Source organism: Lepidochelys olivacea (assembly GCF_965140295.1).
Source record: "Lepidochelys olivacea isolate rLepOli2 genome assembly, chromosome: 1".
Taxonomy (NCBI): domain Eukaryota; kingdom Metazoa; phylum Chordata; order Testudines; family Cheloniidae; genus Lepidochelys; species Lepidochelys olivacea.
Genome location: NC_140411.1, coordinates 1,050,222 through 1,074,220, shown reverse-complemented (window position 1 = coordinate 1,074,220; position 23,999 = coordinate 1,050,222). Strand labels below are relative to the sequence as shown.

At 47.7% G+C, this 23,999-nt stretch overlaps 2 protein-coding genes across 2 annotated transcripts in view; both read left to right on the top strand.

The window, feature by feature from the left end:
- The window catches only part of LOC311514589 (olfactory receptor 52R1-like), a gene marked incomplete at both ends in the record, with an annotated part of 144,855 nt that overhangs the window by 107,911 nt on the left and 12,945 nt on the right, over positions 1–23,999 (top strand). The gene's annotated exons all lie outside the window — the stretch shown is intronic.
- On the top strand, positions 2,154–3,152 carry LOC311519309 (olfactory receptor 52M1-like; the record flags this gene model as incomplete). Its single annotated transcript, XM_084625720.1, has 1 exon — positions 2,154–3,152. One exon carries the CDS (start codon positions 2,154–2,156, stop codon positions 3,150–3,152), a length of 999 nt encoding a protein of 332 aa, XP_084481846.1.

Genomic DNA, 23,999 nt, shown 5'->3' with positions numbered 1-23,999 from the left:
CCCTAGTCTGTGGGTCAGGCCTGCATTGCCTGTTCCAAAATGATCACTTTGCATTTGACTGTATTATAACCACTCTGCGAATCTTCAGGTCATCCACAAATTTTATCTGCAGTGATTTTCTACTTGCTTCCAGATCCTTGATGAAAATATTGAATAGCATCAGGCCTAGAACTGATCCCTGCAGAACCCCACTGGGAACAGCCCCATTTGCTGAAACTGGCCCCTTGACAATGGCTTTCTGAGATCTGTCAGTTAGCCAGTTTTTTGTACATTTTACATGTGCTCCACTGACTTTGTAGAGTGTTCAACTGAATGGTTTTCCCTACTAAATCAAATGTATGAGAGAAATTGAAGTTTATTGCATCTGTGCAGTACCCTTGATCAATTCCCAATTTTCATTCCCGTTTTTCTGTCGAATATTTTCGTCCCAATCAGTTTTGCTGATAATTTCTTGAGCTATGGGGAATTAGCCCTTTTGAAGGGTATCTGTAGATAGCTATTAACAGTTGGGAATGGTTCTCTGTTTGTCCAATTGAATGTAATCTGTTCCATTCTTTTATTTTGTTCTTCTCTATCATCTGCCCCCTTCTTTGTCTCTTCTCTAAACTAAACAGTCCTAGACTTTTCAGTTTGTCCACAGATGGCAGTTTTCCTCATTCTCAGAGCCTGTTTTGGAAATCCCCTTTATAATGCTGTATCCTTTTTAAACACTAGATGACCAAAACTGAGCTGATATACAGAGCAGGTTATTCTCCATCCCATTTCTTAGGCATCTAAACATTGACTTTGATTTGGCCACTACGGTGAAAAATATAAAGGGAAGAGTAACCACCTTTCTGTATACAGAACTATAAAATCCCTCCTGGCCAGAGGCAAAATCCTCTCACCTGTAAAGGGTTAAGAAGCTAAGATAACGTCGCTGGCACCTGACCACAATGACCAATGAAGAGACAAGTTACTCTCAAAGCTCGGTGGGGTGGGGGGAAGGGTCTGTCTGTCTGTGTGATGCTTTTGCCAGAACCAGGTCAGGAATGTTCTTCAGAACTTCTGTTAAGTTAGTAAGTAATCTAGCTAGAAATGCGTTAGATTTTCTTTTGTGTAATGGCTGGTAAAATAGCTGTGCTGAATGGAATGTATATTCCTCTTTTTGTGTCTTTTTGTAACTTAAGGTTTTGCCTAGATGGATTCTCTATGTTTTGAATCTGATTACCCTCTCAGGTATTTACCATCCTGATTTTAGAGAGGTGATTCTTTTACCTTTTCTTTAATTAAAATTCTTCTTTTAAGAACCTGATTGCTTTTTCATTGTTCTTAAGATCCAAGGGTTTGGGTCTGTGTTCACCTATTGGTGAAGATTTTTATCAAGCTTTCCCCAGGAAAGCGGGTGTAGTGCTTGGGGGGATATTTTGGGGGAAGACGTCTCCAAGTGGGCTCTTTCCCTGTTCTTTGTTTAACACGCTTGGTGGTGGCAGCATAGGGTTCAAGGCCAAGGCAAAGTTTGTACCTTAAGGAAGTTTTTAACCTAAGCTGGTAAGAATAATCTTAGGGGGTCTTTCATGCAGGTCCCCACATCTGTACCCTAGAGTTCAGAGTGGGGAAGGAACCTTGACAGGCCACTACTGTGAATGAGCAGGTGTTTTGTTGATCTGCTATTAATGATACCCAGGTCTTCTCCCTGAGGTGTGTTCTGGTTGGGATGTTTCTGCCTGGCAATGTCTTGGCAAAGGTTTGGTTTTTTTCACTCTCAAAATTTGAGCAACCGGGTGAATGGAGAACTCCCTACAGCATGGACTCCCTAGCCTGGCTTTCACTGCATTAAGAAACAACACTTGGATAACCAGTATCCAAACTCGTGTTTCCTGCTGCCTATTAAGATTTCCCATACAATGACATTTAGAATTATTGACACATGGAGCACCATCAAATACAGAATTGACATTAGTAGGGTCCGTTGTTCATAATTCATTTATCTGAATAAAGAAAATGTCGTTTTTCAGTGTGTGAAGAGCGACCGATCTGCTTCCCCCATGAGAACAGCCCCCAGTAGTGCATGTAGTGTCTCATATTAACACTGTCTCTCCATCCAGGCATTTGTACTGCGACCATCTCCCTTGACTCTGGGCACATACAGAAGTCTGGTGAATGTACGGTACATGCAGGTGACACTGTTCTGCCTCAAAGTTGGACACCTTCTGCCCTACTCCATGTCAAATTCCAACACAACTGACTTCACCAACCCCTCCACCTTCATTCTGCTGGGCATTCCTGGCCTGGAAACTGCCCATGTCTGGATCTCCATCCCCTTCTGCACCATGTACTCCATTGCCGTCTTTGGGAACTTCACCATCCTGTTCATTGTGAAGATGGAGCCGAGCCTCCATGGGCCTATGTATTATCTCCTCTGCATGCTGGCCGTCAGCGACCTGGTCCTCTCCACGTCCACCCTGCCCAAAATGCTGAGCATCTTCTGGTTCAATTCCAGGGAGATCGATTTCAGTGCCTGTCTCACCCAGATGTACTTCATTCACTGTGTCTCAGCGATGGAGTCTGGGATCTTCGTGGCCATGGCTTTGGATAGGTATGTGGCCATCTGCAATCCCCTGAGACATTCCACTATCCTGACAAAGCCCGTGGTGGCCAAGATTGGCCTGGCCGTGGTGCTGCGCGGTGGCATGCTCATACTGCCCTATCCCATCCTAGCAAGGTGGTGGCCATATTGTAGAACCAACATTATCCCCCACTCGTACTGCGAGCACATGGCCGTGGTGAAGCTGGCCTGTGCTGATGTCCGCATCAGTAGTTACTATAGTCTCTCTGTGGCATTCTTGGTGATGGGTCTGGATGTGATTTTTATTGCCATGTCCTATATCCAGATTCTCAGGGCCATCTTCAACCTCCCCACAAAACACGCCCGGCTCAAGACTTTTGGGACCTGTGGCTCCCACCTATTTGTCATTTTAGCTTCTTACATCCCAGTTATCTTCTCCTTCCTCACGCACCGATTTGGTGACAATGTGGCCATACATTTCCATGTTCTCATGGCCAATGTGTACCTCCTGGTGCCCGCCATGCTGCACCCCATCATCTACGGGATGAGGACCAAACAAATCCAGGATAGGCTGCTCCAGCTACTTCCTCATAAAGGGATGTAAAGTTTTCTCCTGATGCTCTGGCTCTCAGACTGAGCTCCATGCAGAGATGGCAAGTGACATGGTGCTGTGCCCTCTTCCCTGAATCACTTACTGGACAGTCAAAGAGACATTAAATCCATTCCTGACCTTACTGTGCTGTGTGAGCATGAAAAACTGGTGAATAGGTCTATGTACAATTCAGAGGGTTGCCACATCTCTAACTGCTGGTGTCTGGACCCCCGAAACCCCACCCCTTGCCCCATCTCTTGTGTTAAGGCTCTGACCCTGCTTTACCTCTTCCCCCCAAGTCCCCGCCCCTGTCGCTGGCTTCTCTGTTCCCCTCCCCCTGTCACTTGCTGTATTATTTCCACCTCCCTTCTATGACATTCTATATCTTGGGGGAGTGTTTTTAGCTCCCATATTCCTCAATATTATATAATTGTGATCTTGCATATAAAGCATGACATGTAAGGTATCAAGGGAAAGGTTATGATCTGCTGAAAGTAATTCCTCTGTCCATATATGTGTATCATTGATGCATGTGAAGTTATGAGAATTTGGTCGTATGATTGTCACTAAAACATGCTGTAAATTGGGGAATTAACCAGATATTAGCTCCCCAGAGGCAACAGCAAGGAAAGTAACCAAAGCCCTGGCAGGGTGTCAAACAACCCATCAACAGCCATTGTCCAGAAAGGGAGCTACAATGCAATGACTCACCTGCATGAGGCCACACCAGGGGAATTTCTCAACCTTGCTTGGAGAGACTCAGTAATTCTCACGTGACGCTGAAGGGGGTCAGGGTGGGGCAAAGCCAAGAGTGAGGAAAGGATAAAAGGAAGAGACGTGCTATTCTTCTCTCTTCCACCTACATCTACAGACACCATAGCAAGCGACTGAAGTGCTGATCAAAGGGGAGAGCCTGGCTGAAGGGCAACCAGCCAGTCTGTGATGAGAACATCTAAGTTTGTAAGGGCACGGAAAGTGTTAAGATCAGCTTAGGATGAGTTCTGCTTTTATTTCATTTGACCAAATCTGACTTGTTCTGTTTTGACTTATAGATTTTAAATGATTATCTTTGTAGTTAATAAATCATAGAATCATAGAATATCAGGGTTGGAAGGGACCTCAGGAGGTCATCTAGTCCAACCCCCTGCTCAAAAGCAGGACCCATCCCCAATTAAATCATCAATTAAATCTGTTTGTTTGTTCTATCTGAAGCAGTGTGTTTGCTTTGAAGCATATCAGAGGCTGGTACATATCAACTTCTTTGTTAAATTGACAAACTCATATAAGATTGCAGCATCCAGCGGGCAAAACTGGACACTGCAAGACGGAGGTTCCTAGTGTTGGGGTCCCAGGGCATGGCCCCTAGGTAAGTCGAGGGGATGGAAGACCCTGAGAGTCGAGGAAGTCTCTTTGCTCAACCCCCCTTCACAGAATTCAGCCCTGGCTGGCCTGAGAAAGCCCTTGCACTCCCAACATAATGCTGCAGCTGCAGACAGAGCTGTTTTGTGTAGGTTTTGCTGGTGCCACGTTAGGATAACGGCAGGAATCAGCTACAAGGCCATAACCGCTTATTTGCCTCATTCATCGCAAGGCTAAGCAGGCTGTGCTGTTGTTTGGAATTGCTAAAATGCTCGTTAAAGGTTGCTGGAAAAAGTATTGTTGTAACCCATATAAGGCAAAGCAGTTTTACCTGGCTGATGTGTAATGCAATAGAGATAAGGAGTATAAAGGTATGTGACTCTGCCTGCTCAGTGGGCAGGATTTGAGATTCTATTCTCCCTGCACCTTCTTTGGAGCTCCAAATAAACTTTTCTGCTTCTCCACCCCATTGTGTTTATTGGGTGATGCATACCGGGCAACGAACCCCTGATGTTGCTCGCCTCTGGCACTGGGTGCTGGCAACAGCTTTTGGCATCCCTGGGTGGACCACGAGGCCACTATTTAGCCTTGCCCAGACCCCTCCCGGCAGTCAAGGATTACGGCAACAACCAACACCCAGTGCACACCAGTGAGTTCATCGGGGGCCTCGGAGGAGACGCGATTTGATGGACCCCGGAGGGCACAACGGTGCAACGCACTCATATAGTGGAGAAGCAGCGGTGGGCGATGCTGAGGAACCAATCCGTTGGATAAGGAGAGGAGCAGCTGCGGGCGACGGTGGGGAACCGGTCCCTTGGATAAGGTAGGAACCTTTTGAAATCCGGATTGTATGCTCTGTTGGAACCTGGGGATGCCCAGAGTTGCCCTGTAGTTCTGGGATGGGGACAGAGCTCAGGAGGCAGGGCACAGTGTACGCCCCTAGAGTGCATTCTAGCAAACTGGAAAGTGTTTGGATCAGATCCAATGACAAAAAGCAAATTAAAAAGGTTCTGTATGGTTGATTGGCCACAGTATCAATTAGAGGACCAGGAACGGTGGCCACCGGGGCGGTCAATTAATTACAACACGATCCTCCAGTTACTCCTGTTCTGTGAGCGAGCGGGAAAGTGGACTGAACATCTGTATGTGCATTTGTTTATGATTTTAAGAAATAGAACAGATATTTTACAGTGCTGTAATTTGACTCCGGCTGATTTGGTAGCGGTAGCGGCTGCTGTTAGTCCCCAGACCCCCACCCCAGCTGTAATGGCAGAGCCGGTGTCCCCTTCGGCCCCTACACCCACACATAGCGAGGCCCAGGTCCCAGCTGCTGGACTATACCCATTGCTTACTGGAACTAAAATCGCCCGTACTGCAACGGAAGGGCGGCCGGCCACGACTATGCAGGTCTAAACTCATGTGCCTTTTAATCCTGTGGACCTGGCTGCTTTCAAAACACAGGCAGGAGAGTTCTCTACCAACCCCAGCAAGTTTATTTCGGTTTTTGGGGGATGTCTTAGCAGTCAGAAACCGGATTGGGATGATTGTAATATTCTTCTGCGAACGCTACTGTCCGAGGTTGAGCGACTACAGGTCCCAGCCAAGGCAAGGGAGGAAGCGCAAAGGCGATATGACCAGAACCGTGACCATGTCCTGACCCCGGCTGACCAGGTTCCCGCAGTGGATCCTAGGTGGGACCCGAATGATAATCAAGGTATGACCCGCCTTACCTCCTATAAGAAGCTGTTGCTGTACGGACTCCGTCACGCAGCTGTCCGGCAGAATAGTTGGGCCAAACCATATGAAGCAGTGCAGGACCTAAAGGAAAGCCCAGGGGCCTTTCTACAGCATATTCGTGACATGATCCGGCAGAATACCAGTGCAGACCCTGATGATCAGCAAACCGAGGCAATCATAAAGGGGGTATTTACGAGCAGGGCAGCCTCAGATATTAGAAGGAAGCTACAGAAAAAGGAGGATTTGATGGGTATGACCATGGCACAGGTTTTAGAAGCAGCAAATCGAGTGTATAGTTTAAGAGAGACGGAGAAGGAGAAGAAGCAAGTGAGACTGATGGTAGCGGCAGTGCAGGCTGGTGTGAGGGGAAGTGGACGGGAAGGAAGGGGCCGCGGACGTCCAGGCCCGGAGGAGAGACGATTGGGACGCAACCAGTGTGCCCTGTGTCGGCAGCAGGGACACTGGAAGAATGAGTGCCCAAACAGGAAGGAGATAGGAGGTGCCTCTATGATGGCTGTGGAGGAGCAAGAATAGGGGAGTCAGGGGAGACGGACCATCCTACCCTCAGAACCCTGAGTAAAAATGCAGGTGGGAAGTGCAGAAATGGACTTTTTAGTAGACTCTGGAGCAGCACAAACTGCCGTAAATCGACCCCTTCAGCTGCCAGTAGCAGATTCCCTTACTGTGGTGGGAGCCACAGGCAAAGGCACCAAGTGCCCAGTGTATGCCCCAGCGGACTGCACTTTGGGGGACAGGACTATCTCCCATAAGCTGGTATATCTCCCCGATTGCCCAACCCCGTTGCTGGGACGAGATCTGCTGTGCCACCTAGGCGCCACCCTGCATTTTACTCAAGATGAAATAACCCTTACCCTACCCTCTGAAAATGCATGGATCATGACCCTTACAGTTAAACCCTCGGCTATGCAAGCCCGAGAATGGAGCCAATGGGAAGCTCAAGTGTATCCCCTTGTGTGGGCAACAGGGATCCCCGGGAAAGCTACTCACCAGGCCCCCATTCATGTCCAGCTCATACTAGGGAAAGGCCCGGTGCAAGTAAAACAATATCCAATCAAGAAGGAAGCCAGAGAGGGGTTGCAGGAAGCCATCGATTCCTAACGTACGGTATTCTCCGGGAACGTCAGTCTGCCTGGAACACTGCCATTTTACCTGTACAGAAGCCTGACGGCACTTATCGGCTGGTACAAGACCTAAGGGCAGTAAATGAACGGGTTAAGACTCTGCACCCTCTCGTCCCTAACCCATACACCCTATAGGGGGACAGTATACCCATTTTTCAGTTTTCTATCTAAAAGATGCTTTCTTTGCCATCCCAGTTGCCTCCTCATCACAGGAGATTTTCTCCTTTGAATGGGAGGACCAGAACAGAGTTAAAAGACAACTTTGCTGGACAGTGTTGGCCCAGGGATTTAAAAATTCCCCCACCCTCTTCGGTTATGCTGTTGTGACCCTCCATGATACTGTGGAGGCCGTGAGGTTGCCTGCTGGGACCTCTGCCCAGCTTGCTGAACTAGTAGCCCTGACCCGTGCACTGGAACTGTCAAAAGGGAAGAGAGTCAATATTTTTACTGATTCAAAATATGCTTTTGGTGTGCTGCATGCTCATGCTGGCCTGTGGAAGCAGAGGGGAATGCTGACAGCCCAAGGCTCTCCAGTAAAGTACGGGCCCCAAGTTCTCCGGCTTCTAGAAGCCGCACAACTCCCCTCAGAAGTGGCGGTGGTACACTGTAAAGCCCATCAGAGGGAGGATCAAGATGTGGCCAGGGGTAACGCTAGGGCAGATAGAGAGGCTAAGCATGCTGCCACCCTGACGTCCCCCCAGACTGAGAATGCCCATATGCTGCCCTTATCCCATCAGTGGGGGAGCTTCCGACTCCTCAGTACTCTAGTGAAGAAAAAAAATTAGCTGACAAGCTCGGTCTTCAGGAACAGAAAGGATGGCTCCATTCCCCGGAAGGGAACGTCCTTCTACCAAAGGGCCTGATCCGGCCAGTATTGCAGAAACTGCACTGGACTCATGCTGGCAGGGAAGCACTTATCCAACTGATGGGAAAATATTTTCTAACTTCTGGACTGCGACCTCTGGCTATCCTGGTACAAGCGGACTGCTTAGTCTGCCAAAAGAATAACCCCCGACCAGGACATCCAGTGCCACCAGCTGCCCTAGAACCCACTCCGGGCCCCGGACGGGTGTGGCAAATCGACTTTACCGAGTTTCCCCGGACCCAAGGGCTCAAATATCTCCTTGTCATAGTGGATCGGTTCGGCGGATGGCCAGAAGCCTTCCCCTGCCATAATTGTACTGCCAGAACAGTGGCCCTCAAGTTTGTTAGGGAGATCTTTCCCCACTTTGGACTCCCCTAGTGGATGGAATCTGACAGTGGGACACACTTCACGTCAAAAATCATTCAAAGCATCTCACAGGCCTTACAGATCCCCTGGAAACTCCATACGCCCTGGAGACCGCAAGCCAGTGGGGGAGTGGAGCGGACCAATCAGACCCTTAAACGGCATCTCTCAACAGTGTGCCAAGAAGCCTCACTGCGATGGCCTGATGCTTTGCCCCTCGTCCTACTCTGTATCCGCGTTCTCCCAAAGGGTAGATTAGGGCTCAGTCCCTTTGAAATTATGTTTGGAAGGGCATGGCCTATGAATGGTACACTGGTGGTGTCGCGGGGGAGTGGGAACTGGGGGGTGGATTTCTGTCTCATTATATGCGCTCCCTGTCTGCTGTTCTTTTGTCTCTTCACAGGTATACTAAGGTTTCTCAGCCTCTCCCCTTGGACTCGCCCATCCACTCCTTGCAGCCTGGCGACTCAGTGCTTGTTTGCACCTGGAAAGATGAGCCTCTCCAGGAAAAGTGGACCGTCCTGCTGGTCTCCCATACAGCGGCAAAGGTCAAGGGACACAAGAATTGGATCCTTCATACCCGACTGAAGGTCACATCGACTCCCCCAGCTGAAAGGTGGACCGTGCAGTCTCCAGCCCCCTCCACTGAGGATCTTGGACTAAAACTGGTTTCAATGACAGCCCGCCAGGCAGGCGGGAAAACAGATGGGGGGCATCTTCTGTTCCTCCTCTTGGCCGTGTGCCTAGCCAGTACTGCTGTCTCTGACACTGCACCCGTAAATACCTGGCTCAGAGTGCAGTGAACGCAACATCGTTCTGTTTGCCACATACGTTTTCAGTGGGTGCAATCATGGAAACTTATTTTATTGGCACTTGTGCGGCCCCAACCCTAGCCCAGCATTATTCCCTGTTGAAAGGCTGATTTGTATGCCCTCGGACCTGCCCAATATAGACTAGATGCCTCTATGTATTCCTTCTGGCTGGCCAATGTAACCCTTGCCCCCTCTTGTCTGAGGTTTGTAAATGCTACTCACATTGGGGAAAACCTCACCAGTGGAGAACTTAAATGTAACGACAGTGTGGAAATCTCCTTTGCTTATGGGCACATGAAACTACCGATGGGATGGTTCTTCTTATGTGGGAGATGTGCATATGCCTATGTCCCGGCCAATAGTTCTGGAGACCCCTGCTCTCTCGGCCGCGTGGCCCCCCTGATTTTTCCATATCCCCCGCAGCTGTCTGCCCGACATTTCAGTTTCCATTCCTCCCGATTCCACCTGTAAGTCAGAGGTAGTCTTATTCTCAGAGGCTGAAGCGGCGGCTCTGGCCTTTTCCTTCGTTGGCATCCCTGGGCTGGTGGTGCGTAATTATCATGCAGTAGAGCACCTTGCCTGCACGGTGGCAAAAGCTATCAATTTAACCTCCACGGTCCTAGCCCACCTCTCACATGGCTTAGGGGAGGTACGTCAGGGGATGCTACAGAACAGCCTGGCAGTGGATGATTTGCTTCTACGCCATGGTCACGTATGCCGGGAGTTTGCAGGCATGTGTTGCTTTAACATCACAGATGCAGGACTCTCCGTAGAGGCTGATTTACAACGGCTGCAGCAACTGGCAAGAGACATTCATCAGCAAACTGGGGAGGACTGGCTAGGCTCTTTAGTTTCTGGCTGGGGCCTTTCCCCATGGCTAAGTGGGTTGTTTAGTCTGTTGTTTAAACTTCTTTTTCCTGTATTAACAGTGTTATTCCTGCTGTGCTGTATGTGGGCCTGTGTAAAGACACTTGTTTTGTGCAGCCTTGGGGATCTTCATTTTATGCATAGCCCATTAGTGAGCAGATAAAGGTGAGAAAACTCAGGTATGGGCATGAGTATTCTCAAAGGAGGGAATTGTTGGGGCCCCAGGGCATGGCCACTAGGTAAGTCGAGGGGCTGGAAGGCCATGAGTGTCGAGGAAGTCTCTTTGCTCAACCCCCCTTCACAGAATTCAGTCCTGGCTGGCCTGAGAAAGCCCTTGCACTCCCAACATAATGCTGCAGCTGCAGACAGAGCTGTTTTGTGTAGGTTTTGCTGGTGCCACGTTCGGATAACGGCAGGAATCAGCTACAAGGCCATAACCGCTTATTTGCCTCATTCATCGCAAGGCTAAGCCGGCTCTGCTGTTGTTTGGAATTGCTAAAATGCTCGTTCAAAGTTGCCGGAAAAAGTATTGTTGTAACCCATATAAGGCAAAGCAGTTTTACTTGGCTGATGTGTAATGCAATAGAGATAAGGAGTATAAAGGTATGTGACTCTGCCTGCTCAGTGGGCAGGATTTGAGATTCTTTTCTCCCTGCACCTTCTTTGGAGCTCCAAATAAACTTTTCTGCTTCTCCACCCCGTTGTGTTTATTGGGTGACGCACACCGGGCAACGAACCCCTGCTGTTGCTCGCCTCTGGCACTGGGTGCTGGCAACACTAGGGTTGTGTCTGGGACCGGAGCTATTGGCTAGTGTCATTCGGTTGCACAATCCAAGGAGCAGCTTACATGCAGAGGCTGTGCGTGACCAGCCCAGGAGTGGGGGTTCTCACAGCAGAGCAGGGTCAGGCTGGCTCCCAGAGTCAAGGCTTGGAGTGACCTAGCAGAGGGGAACATCACGATGACACCTTCACTGCTTACGAAACTCCAACTATTACTGACAGCTGCAGAGAGTGTCCTCAGCAACACAGGCTACTGCGAGCACATCAGACCTGTCCTCCACGCTCTAAACCGGCTTTTCAGAGAACATCACGTCAAGTTCAAGGTCTTGGTCCTCATCTTCAGTCAGGTGAGTGCTGGGAGCAGAGCCACCGCAGCCAGAGCCAGGGATGCAGCCCAGTGAGCTGCACTGGAAGCAGCTGGGACCTGGGACCTGGGTCTGGAGCAGTCTGGAGCCACTTGCAGGGAGAAGCTGGGGAGAGTGAGGGGAACCTGGGCAGAGGCAAAAGGTCTTGCAGGCTGCACTGGGAGGGAGATCATAATCCCCACAGGGGAGCTGATGTTGGGGAGAAGGGTCCTGCTACGTAGAGCCTGAGGTGTGTGGCCACCACCAGGATAGCACAGCCAGGGTGTGGGCAGGGGCCTGGGATGGGTGAGGGACAGACTGTGAACTGCCCTGACATCCAGCCATGGCTGTTTGGGGTTACCCGGTGCCACAGAGCCGGGCGATGGGGTTTCCTTTAACCTTTTCCATTTTATCCTAACTTTTTTTAATTGGCTGCTTTTTAACAAATTGTATTTGCTTGAACTATATGTGATTATCTGTGGTCAGGTAAGCGCCTGGAGCGGAGAGAGCACCCCGGAGTGGGGACACCCTAGTCCCTGTCCTAAGTGACCTCGACAAGGTTGGGGGTCAAGCCTCCCAGGAACCTTGGGCCCAGCCTTCTTATGTGGATTGGAGTCTCCCAAGGTCTATTGTCAGTTAACTGTTTCTTGATTGGGCACTTAACTGGCAAATTCCTTTCAAGAAGCTGACCAAATGCTTTATGAAGGCTTCTTGGAATCAAAACACATTGAGATACAAGTACATAGCCAATATTCATAATTTTATCTAGAAAAATGATACATGCATACAGACAGCATAATCATAACCAGCAAACCATAATGTTTCCATAGACACCTTACACGACAACCTTTGTACAATATTTGCTGCAAATAGATAACAGTGGTTGCAACAGTGATCTATATTGTTACAGATTATGCCAACAACGTCAAACCCCAAACGCAAAATTGATGCAGGAAGGGATGACACAAACATCACTGATTGCATCCCAAGAACTCCCCATCCTTGGTTCTGTCTTGCTACAGCAAGTATTGGGTTAGAAGTCGTACCTGTGTACAACAGAAACAGTTTATTAAAGTCATGTTCAATAACATGATTGAATCTCTTTACAAACTCAAAGTAAAACTTGGTTAGAACAATAGTGGATTGGATCTGCTGTTGCAGCATGGCTCCTGAACGTCTCATGTGATCTTGCCAAGAGCTACAGAAAATAGCTACTTGATCTGAACAAACTCTGGCAAATGTTTGGAACCCAATTAACATCAAGTCAATGTAGATATTAATTTTGTTCATAGAGCAGGAATCTTCACATTTAGCCATGAAAGCAATATGGTAGTGTGCCTTGGTTTCCCTTTTTATACAGCACATCAGGACTGGAATGACTTTTCCCCTGTGAAAAGTTCCAAGACCGTTTACAGGCACTGACTGTGAAACATCAGTATAACAAGGCCTTTTAACACAAAGTGAGTTCTCACGTATTCCTTTTAACATGATCAAGGGATTTTTCCAAAGATTAGGCTCAGTGTACATTTTTACAGTGTTTGGTAACAGCAACACATTAGTTACAAAAACTACCATTAGCAATAACAACAAATCCATTGCAAGTGTCCATCTACAATCATGTTTGTCATGCCACACCTTTGGCTCAATACCATTGAGGCTTGGGCATTTTAGGGTTAACCTGTGGCTTCCCCTTGCAAAAGTAAGTTTTTTATTTTTTCCTTGTCCTGAAGTAATAAACCCTGATCTCTCTTGCTTAACAGAATTCACTGGCTAATGGGGTGGTCTCTCTTCGCTAACAGCTATTAGCAAGTCTTTCTTCTCCCTGCCAGCCAGGTAAGTTGCATCCACACACACAGGAGCCTGTTTAACTGTTTTCAGATTCTTAACTGCTACCAATTCCAAGGCTGGACTCTGTCTCAAAGAGATACCACACAAATCCAAAGAGTCTGAGGGTGAGAGTTTGCTTGCTCTCCCCTGCATCCTTAAGCATTTAGGCTGTTCAACTTTCTTAACAGCTCTTCCTTTATCTGACACCTTCTAAAAGCTACCCACACTGGATCTTTCAACAGGAAAATTAGTGGATCCATTCACAACCGAAATTTTCTGACTGTTAGGAACTGAAATTTTCCTGATTAAATCACTTTCACACCCTTTAGCTGCAGTAAACTGCTTGCAAAGACTCCATGAGGATTCCTTTCCCCAGGAGCTTTACAATTCCCCCCTCACAGAAATTCTGCCCTTACCCTCTTCACTTAGAGCTTGCTCTAAAGGAACACTTCCCTGAGCAACAACAGACTCTTTCTGGGTCTTACTCACATCCAGGATCACCTTTGGCCCATCGGGTGGATTCCTACACAATCCCCTTTCAGGCAAACTTACAGACTTCCTAGATAAAAGGTCAGAAGCATTCTCCTTCTCTTTGCCACACACAAGTTCAGGAATCTTTTTCTTCTTGCCACAAGTTTCCACAACATCAGTAGGCAACACAATTAAATCACCTTTCTGCTCTCCTTGTGTCCCGATCAGACAGAGTTGCCACACCCCTTTCCAGCCACACACTAGCAACAGGCAAAATACAAGCACCAGAATTGTCTGGTCTCTGGGATTTTACATAGACACTAACTGGCTGCGACCTAGTTACAGGGCCATTCTCCCGAGCAGACCCAAACTTAGGACCCTTCCCTTCCTGGGCTTTAGTTGAATCCAGAACCAACTCAGACAACGGCACTATTCTCAGCCATCACAGGCTCAAAGGTCCCTTCTGTCTGCTCCACAGACAAAGAAGAGCCGGACACACTTTCTCCTTTCCCAGACACCCAGCTTGGGATCTCTTTCCCCTTGTCCCAGCACACAAGGCTGGTCACAGACAACTGCTTGGAGATCAGGGTAGCTCCCTCCATAGGCAAGTCAATACCCCTGACAGACACAGGCATGTTTCCTTCCCTGTCCCAATTCTCCACCCAGGTAACAGGTAAGGTCCAGGGACACTCATCTTCCTCTATCCTTGCCTTCCCCAACTGCTGATGAAACAAAACCATCCGCTCAGAAGGCTGACGAGGCTCATCCAGCCTTCCCTCACCAAGCACCTCGCCACTCCCCACAGACAAACTGCTGCTCTTCTCACTACCATGAACTACTTCCAGCAAATCACAGTTACCCTTCTCAGGTTCACTTTTATAAGCTGTACTAGCCAAAAACCCATCACCCATCAAAAATCTACCCTTTCCTTCCTCAGTTAGGGCTTTAGCCTTGACCATCCACTTTAATCTGCTCCTGAGAAACATTGTCCTGACCAATGAGTTCTTTCTGTGCTTGATCTAATTCCAGATTCACCTCTGAGACGTTAGACAGACCTTCAGAAACTTCATTCACAGACAAACAGTTCTTTTCCTCAGACAAACTTTTGGAGAAACCCTCCCCAGGCAAATCATTGCCCATAATAGACACAGGTTTAAGATTATTTCTTTCCTGTGTCTGGCTACCTGGACTGAACAAAGCTTTAATATTTTCCCCAATCAAATGATCCTTAGGCAACAACTTCCCTACACTTCATGCTTAGTAACCATTCTATTCAAGGTGGATTCTGGCTAAAGGCACGCTTACCGTAAACTCAGAGGACTACAACATTCACACTCTGATTTGGGAAGTAATCTTCCTCTTTGACAAGATCTGCTTTAACAAGAGTGATGTAAGAAGCCATAATTTGCCCTAAACAGCTTTTACCATTGACTTTCACACTCTCTATGAATTTTCCATTACCACGTCCATACAGAGCATTGGCACAGTCTCTAAGCTGCCACTAGTACTCCTTCTCCTTTTAGTAGAACCTTACAGTTACGAACACCAGAGTTACAAACTGACGGATCACCCACACACCTCATTCGGGAGTAGAAGTACACGACCTGTCAGCAGCAGAGCCAAAAAAATGGCAGGGGGAGGGGGAGATACAGGGCAGTTCTGTCTTAAATGAAAAGTATGTAAAAAATAAAGGGAAATTTAAAAAAAAAGATTTTATAAATTAGGAAACACTGGAAAAGCTGGTGTCAGATTAGTTCAAAAAAAGTCGAGGAATATAATTAATGCCAGTCACCAAGATGGTTTATGGAAAAGAGGTCTTGTCAAATACAACTGATTTCATCCTTTAATGAGAGTGGACGTTTGGCTGGTCAAGGGAACTGCACAGATGCAAGAAACTTCAATTTCTCTGAGACATGGGATTCAGCAGGGAAAACACTCATATGAAAAATGAACAATCTGCAATATCAGTAGAGCACCTGTAAAGTGGATTAAAAACTGGCTAACTGACAGATCTCCGAAAGCCATTGTCAGTGGTGGTGAAACGGGGTCTTTCTAGTGGGGTTCTGCAGGGATCAGTTCTAGGCCTGATGCTATTCAATATTTTCATCAATGATCTGGCAGCAAATAGAAAATCACTGCAGATAAAATTTGCGGATGACCCAAAGGTTGGCAGAGTGGTTACAATGAGGAGCCCAGGGCAGGCACACTGGCTGATGTGGAGTGTTTGGAGAGCTGGGTCCATACAAAAACATTTTTTTAATATAGCCACATGAAAAGTTATTCTCTCGGAACAGGCAATGCAGGCCCGACCCACAGACTAGGGCACTGTATCATGGAACGCAGGGACCCTGAAAAGGTCATTAGGGGTCATTGTGGAAACCAGCTCATCGTGAGCTCCCAGTGTGATGCTGTGGCCAAAAGGGCTGATGTGATCCTTGGATGCGTAAACAGGGGAGAGGTGAGTTGGAGCAGAGGAAGGATTTTACCTCTACACAGGGCATTGGTGAAAGCGACTATGTCCAGTTCTGGGGTCCACATTGCAAAAAGGATGTTGAAAAATTGGAGAGGGTGCAGAAAAGAGCCACAGAAATGATTGGAGGATGGAGAAAATGCCAGACAGTGAGAGACTTAAAGGGCATCACATATTTAATTTATCGAAAAGACAATCAAGCAGAGACTTTTATGGGGTGAAAAACATTGGTGAAGCAGAGAAAGGCAGAGCAAGACCCAATGGCTGGAAGCTGAAAGCAGACAAATTCCAGCAGGAAAACAGGGCCAAATATTTAGCACTGAGGGTGATTAACCATTGAAACAAACTGCGAAGGGTAGTGGTGGATTCTACAACTCTGCATGTCTGGGGCTCCAGACTGGACGCTTTTCTGGAAGATCATAGAATCATAGAATATCAGGGTTGGAAGGGACCCCAGAAGGTCATCTAGTCCAACCTCCTGCTCAAAGCAGGACCAATTCCCAGTTAAATCATCCCAGCCAGGGCTTTGTCAAGCCTGACCTTAAAAACCTCTAAGGAAGGAGATTCCACCACCTCCCTAGGTAACGCATTCCAGTGTTTCACCACCCTCTTAGTGAAAAAGTTTTTCCTAATATCCAATCTAAACCTCCCCCACTGCAACTTGAGACCATTACTCCTCGTTCTGTGATCTGCTACCATTGAGAACAGTCTAGAGCCATCCTCTTTGGAACCCCCTTTCAGGTAGTTGAAAGCAGCTATCAAATCCCTCCTCATTCTTCTCTTCTGCAGGCTAAACAATCCCAGCTCCCTCAGCCTCTCCTCATAACTCATGTGTTCCAGACCCCTAATCATTTTTGTTGCCCTTCGCTGGACTCTCTCCAATTTATCCACATCCTTCTTGAAGTGTGGGGCCCAAAACTGGACACAGGACTCCAGATGAGGCCTCACCAATGTCGAATAGAGGGGAACGATCACGTCCCTCGATCTGCTCGCTATGCCCCTACTTATACATCCCAAAATGCCATTGGCCTTCTTGGCAACAAGGGCACACTGCTGACTCATATCCAGCTTCTCGTCCACTGTCACCCCTAGGTCCTTTTCCGCAGAACTGCTGCCTAGCCATTCAGTCCCTAGTCTGTAGCTGTGCATTGGGTTCTTCCGTCCTAAGTGCATCCTTATTGAACCTCATCAGATTCCTTTTGGCCCAATCCTCCAATTTGTCTAGGTCCTTCTGTATCCTATCCCTCCCCTCCAGCGTATCTACCACTCCTCCCAGTTTAGTATCATCCGCAAATTTGCTGAGAGTGCAATCCACACCATCCTCCAGATCATTTATGAAGATATTGAACAAAACTGGCCCCAGGACCGACCCTTGGGGCACTCCACTTGACACCGGCTGCCAACTAGACATGGAGCCATTGATCACTACCCGTTGAGCCCGACAATCTAGCCAGCTTTCTACCCACCTTATAGTGCAGATCTGCTTGATGGCTTCTCTACACTTAAAATGCTACAGCAGCACTGCCTTAGTGTTTCTGTTTTGACACTATTTACACCGATGGCAGAGGTTCTCCCACCAGCATAGGTAATCCGCCTCCCCAAGAGGTGGTAACTAGGCTGATGGAAGAATTCTCCCATCAACCTCATGCTGTCCACATCAGGGTTAGGTTGATACAGCGACTTCTCTCTGGTGTGTGGATTTTTTTGCTATTGCAAAGGAAGAAAATGCTGTTGTGGGTCGCATTAACAAAGGCACAGCATGTAACTCACCCGAGGTGATAATATTCCTCTACTCAGGGCTGGTTACGCCTCAGCTGTAGCATTGCGTCCAGTTTGGGTCACCAGCGTATAGGAAGGATGTAGAGAACCTGGAAAGGATCCAGAGGCGACAGACGAAGAAGATCCAAGGGATGGACTACAAACCAAATGAGCAAAGGCTGAAGGAACTATGTTTAGTTTGGAAAAGAGCAGATTGAGGAGGGACATGACGGTGGTCTTCAGATCCTTGAAAGGCTGCCATAGAAAAGATGGACAAAAGTTGTTCTGTCTGACTACAGTTGGCAGGACAAGAGGCGATCGGTTCAAACTCCAGCAGAGCAGAATTAGATGAAATCTCAGGAAGAATTTCCTAACCGTTAGAACAGGAGGACAGTGAAACAGACGCTTTGGGAGGTCGTGGAAGCTCCTTCGCTGGAGGTTCTCGGAAGGAGGCTGGAGAGTCATCTCTCCTGGTTGGTTTAAACAAAACAAATTCTGCATCATGGCAGGGAGTTAGACTAGATGTACCTTGAGGTCCCTTCTCACCCTGGAGCTCTGTAATTCTACAATGTAAAATCCTAGTGTAGAACAGGCCTTAGTCAGACACAAGTTATTGAGCTCCACATAGGGGTAATTGGGTAAAATTTCTTGACCTGTGTTATACAGATGGCCAGACAGTATGATCTAATGCTGCCTTCTGCTGTTGAACCCTATGAATCTATTGATAAAGAAAAGATAAAGATCAGACATTTATATTTACTCTGTCTCACAATATGTGAACAAGGGAATATTCAATTACATTGAAAATCTGAACATATAACACGGAGAAAAGAAAATTGTTTACATAATCCATGTTTGGCCTGTGGAACTCCATGCCACAGACGTTACTGGAGCACAGAGCTCAGCTGAATGGGATTCACAAACGGATGGGCCATTGTCGGTGGTGCTGGTGGCACCCCGGTGAGTTAAGTCTGTCTGACACCTTCCATTAGAAGACCTAAGTTTCATTTGCTTATAAGTTTGCCAGTCTTTAAGCGTTTGAAGTGATATTTCCCACCCTGGGTGTCTGCTGCCGGCTGAATTGTTTTCTGAAGTTTTCAGCCGTAACAGCTCAGCCGACTTCTCGAATGAAGCTAGGAGAGGCGATGTCTTGCCCATGTTGAAAAATTGTTATAATTTTTCCAGTGGGGAGCCCTAGCACCTCCATGCTTTCCAGCAGATAAAAGTCAGGTAACAGCCCCACCCGTTAACAGCCAGAGCCCTGAGATGCAAGAGCAGGAGGTGACAGTGTTTGTGCATTAACACAGCTGGCTCCTGAGGTCTTTAATCAATTTTTATTTCAAGGGGAGTTTTACCTCAGTGGAGTCTGAGCAAATCATGGGCCACGGCCTCAGAATTTGGCCTTGTACTGTCCATATACTGACACGTTTCCTCCTGAAGGAGCCCCTGTGCCACTGAAATGCAGCCACCTCAGGGCTGGAGGCCATCAGCCGGGGAGGGCGGGGGTGCACAGCAAAGAGGGACATTTTGGCCAGTAATACTGGAGCAAATTCATCCCCTGTGGCAAGGGTCATGGGATGTTTACTGGCTGTGCAGATCGGAAAGGACCCCAGACCTATTCTTTCTCCCATCATGGCCACGCTGCACTCGGTTTGTCTACCAGGTGAGCTCCTCAGCAAGAGATGGTACCTGGATCCTGAGATGGAAGCGTCTTTTCTGGGAATCCCCCTCAGGTAGCCGTGTCCCACACCGCTTTCAGCCCAGCCTCTGCAGCAGCATCCCACGCTGAGAGCCAACAAAGGGGTGTGCATCGTTTATAATAGAGCTCTGTGCAATCCCAGGGGGGAACACTCAGTGTCTAGTGGGGAATCTGCAGCTGGATGTAAACAGGCTGGAGACAGGGCTGTCTGCTCTTCTGTGCTACTTATCCAATTTTAGGAGTAAACAGTAATTAAGGGACCTTCCCAAAGGGAGATGAGAACTCTTGGGTTCTCCGCTGAGTCACAGAGGAATTGTCTGCTCTGATAGTTTGTGTATATTTAAAAATTATAGTCTATTAGGAAGAAAACTAGGGATAATGCCTAGGTCTCCATAGGGTCTGAAACCCTGTAAATGCCCAGGATGGATAGGTCGATAGTAGACAGACAGATCTGGAGATAGATGACTAAAGGGAGATACGAACACTTTCTGCAGCCTTACTGGACTGTGGCTAAGGGATCAGAGATCAGTCATTCTCATCAATAACGATCATCATACTTCAGAGGGGTAGCCGTGTTAGACTGTATCAGCAAAAACAACGAGAAGTCCTTGTGGCACCTTAGAGATGAATCCATTTATTTGGGCAAAAGCTTTCATGGGCTAAAACCCACTTCATCAGATGCATGGAGTGAAAAATACAGTAAGTAGTATAAATATTACAGCACATGAAAAGATGTGAGTTGCCTTAGCCAGTGTGGAGGTGTGACGAAGTGGGAATGTTCTTAATGTTTTCTTTGAATACTGTGTGGATGCCTCAGTTGCCCCTAGGCATTTCTTAAGTATCTAGGTGGTGGGATAAGGGGGTGCAATCGTTGCAGAGCCCTAAAGGGCCAGTGAGATGGTGTCTGCACAGAGAATGGCCGACACCCTGTCTCCTGGCACCTGATGGCCTGGGCCCCTCCTTTGCAAAGATGCCAACTGAAGGGGTTGGAGAACAAAGAGATCAGGTGGCCTCCTGGCCCGGGAGAGAGACAAAGGCCAGAGGAGGGGCTGGAGAGAGTTTCCTTTTGGAGCTGGCTGGGGAAATGGAGGGGGGGCCCAGACGGGGCTCTGGCCTCCCTGGCCCCAAGATGGACAAGAATGAGGGGTCCTGTTCTCTGTACCTACAAGCTCTGTTTTAGACTGTGTTCCTGTCATCTAGTAAACCTTCTGTTTTACTGGCTGTCTGAAAGTCACGTCTGACTGCAGAGTTGGGGGGCAGGACCCTCTGGCTTCCCCAGGACCCTGCCTGGGCGGACTCGCTGTAGGAAGCGCACAGAGGGGCAGAGGATGCTGAATGCTCCAAGGTCAGACCCAGGAAGGTGGAAGCTGTGTGAGCTTCTTGCTCTGGAGACAGTCTGCTCCGAGAGAGGAGGCTCCCCCAGAGTCCTGAATGGCTTCGTATGGAGTAGTTCCAGAGCATCGCCCGGTGACTACGTGACAGGGGGTTGGTGCTAACGAGGCCAATTCAATTTAGGTGGAAGTGGCTGAGTCTCAACAGTTGACAAGAAGGGGTGACTATCAAGAGAGGGAAAATTAATTTTGTAGTGCTAATCAGGCCAATGAAATCCAGGTGGACATTGCCCATTTCCAGCAGTTGACAAGGTGTGAGTATCAGCAGAGGGAAACTTACTTTTTGTAGTGACCCATCCACTCCCAGTCTTCATTCAGGCCTAATTTGATGGTGTCCAGTTTGTAAATTAATTCCAGTTCTGCAGTTTCTCATTGAAGTCTGTTTTGAAGTTTTTTTGTTGAAGAATTGCCACTTTTAAGTCTGTTACTGAGTGTCCAGGGAGATTGAAGTGTTCTCCTGCTGGCTTTTGAATGTTACAATTCTTGATGGCTGATTTGTGACCATTTATTCTTTTGTGTAGAGACTGTCCAGTTTGGCCAATGTACATGGCAGAGGGGCATTGCTGGCACATGATGGCATACATCACATTGGTAGATGTGCAGGTGAACGAGCCCCTGATAGTGTGGCTGGTGTGGTTAGGTCCTACGATGGTGTCCCCTGAATAGATATGTGGACAGAGTTGGCAACGGGGTTTGTAGCAGGGATTGGGTCCTGGGTTAGTGTTTTATTGTGTGGTATGTAGTTGCTGCTGAGTATTTGCTTCAGGTTTTGTGCGCTGTCTGTAAGCGAGGACTGGCCTGTCTCCCAAGGTCTGTGAGAGTGAGGGATCGTCCTTCAGGATAGGTTGTAGATCCTTGATGATGCACTGGAGAGGTTTTAGTTGGGGTTTGAAGGTGATGGCTAGTGGCTTTCTGTTATTTTCTTTGTTGGGCCTGTCCTGTAGTAGGTGACTTCTGGGTACTCTTCTGACTCTGTCAATCTGTTTATTCACTTCTCCAGGTGGTATTGTAGTTGTAAGAACACTTAACAGAGATCCTGGAGGTGTTTGTCTCTGTCTGAGGGGTTGGAGCAAATGCGGTTGTATCTTAGAGCTTGGCTGTAGACAATGGATCGTGTGGTGTGATTTGGGTGAAAGCTGGAGGCATGTAGGTAGGAATAGCAGTCAGTAGGTTTCCGGTATAGGGTGGTGTTTATGTGACCATCGCTTATTAGCACCGTAGCGTCCAGGAAGTGGATCTCTTGTGTAGACTGGTTCAGGCTGAGGTTGATGGTGGGATGGAAATTGTTGAAATCATGGCGGAATTCCTCAAGGGCTTCTTTGCCATGAGTCCAGATGATGAAGATGTCATCAATGTAGCACAAGTAGAGTAGGGGCATTAGGGGACGAGAGCTGATATGAGTCAACAGTGTGCCCTTGTTGCCAAGAAGGCCAATGGCATTTTGGGATGTATAAGTAGGGGCATTGCCAGCAGATCGAGGGACGTGATCGTTCCCCTCTATTCGACATTGGTGAGGCCTCATCTGGAGTACTGTGTCCAGTTTTGGGCCCCACACTACAAGAAGAATGTGGAAAAATTAGAAAGAGTCCAGCAGAGGGCAACAAAAATGATTAGGGGACTGGAACACATGAGTTATGAGGAGAGGCTGAGGGAGCTGGGATTGTTTAGCCTACAGAAGAGAAGAATGAGGGGGGATTTGATAACTGCTTTCAACTACCTGAGAGGTGGTTCCAGAGAGGATGGTTCTAGACTATTCTCAGTGGTAGAAGAGGACAGGACAAGGAGTAATGGTCTCAAGTTGCAGTGGGGGAGGTTTAGGTTGGATATTAGGAAAACCTTTTTCACTAGGAGGGTGGTGAAACACTGGAATGCGTTATCTAGGGAGGTGGTGGAATCTCCTTCCTTAGAAGTTTTTAAGGTCAGGCTTGACAAAGCCCTGGCTGGGATGATTTAGTTGGGGATTGGTCCTGCTTTGAGCAGGGGTTTGGACTCGATGACCTCCTGAGGTCCCTTCCAACCCTGATATTCTATGATTCTATGACTGGAATGAGACAAATATAGTGCTTATATTTAAAAAAGGAAAGAAAGAGAACCTGGGGAACTACAAATCTGTCAGCCTCACTTCAGTCCCTGGCAAAATCACGGAGCAGGTCCTCAAGGAATCCATATTAAAGCACTTGGAGGAGAGGAAAGTGATCAGGAACAATCAATGTGGATTCCCCAGAGGCAAGTCATGCCCGACCAACCTGATTGCCTTCTATGATGACATAATTGGCTCTGTAGATATGTGGAAAGCAGTAGCTATGATTTATCTTGACTTTAGGAAAGCTCTTGTTACGGACTCCCACAGTATTCTTGCCAGCAAGTTAAAAAAGTATGGATTGCTTTAGGCAAGAGTTAAAATTCAGTTAGCAGTGAGACAGAAACCCCCTTCACTAACAAGCAGAAACACCGGAAGCCCAAGGACATTGACAACTGTAAACACTCGATAAACTTATATGGTCAAATGTCCGCCCAGTAATTTGGCTCTTAGAACAGAACAAACCCTACCTTTGCAGTCCTCTGGATATCTGTAAACACTCACCTCCACCTGACTCTTTCGCCTTAAGGTAGTCATTAAGAATTGATGGAATCAAAACAGTTTGATGTGTATGTTCCGTTCCTGTCACTGTCATGTTACGTGCGTTCTCTGCCTCTGAAACAATGTTTGTCTCTGTAAGAACAAGGTAAATCTATTTATCAGTCTTCCTGGTCCTGTGAATAAACCCCCTTCAGTATTGTCTGTGCCTGCCTGATTCTTGGGAAAAAGAATCTCTTTGCTTCATAGCTTGGTGCAGTTAGCAGGATGTGATCGGGAATCCTTGGAGCGTTTATCACAACCAGGGATAGAGGTGAGTACTCTTTCACTTATCACCTCTAGAGCACACCTTGGTTTGGGACTTCCCAAGACACCCCTTCAGAGCCCTTTTTTTAA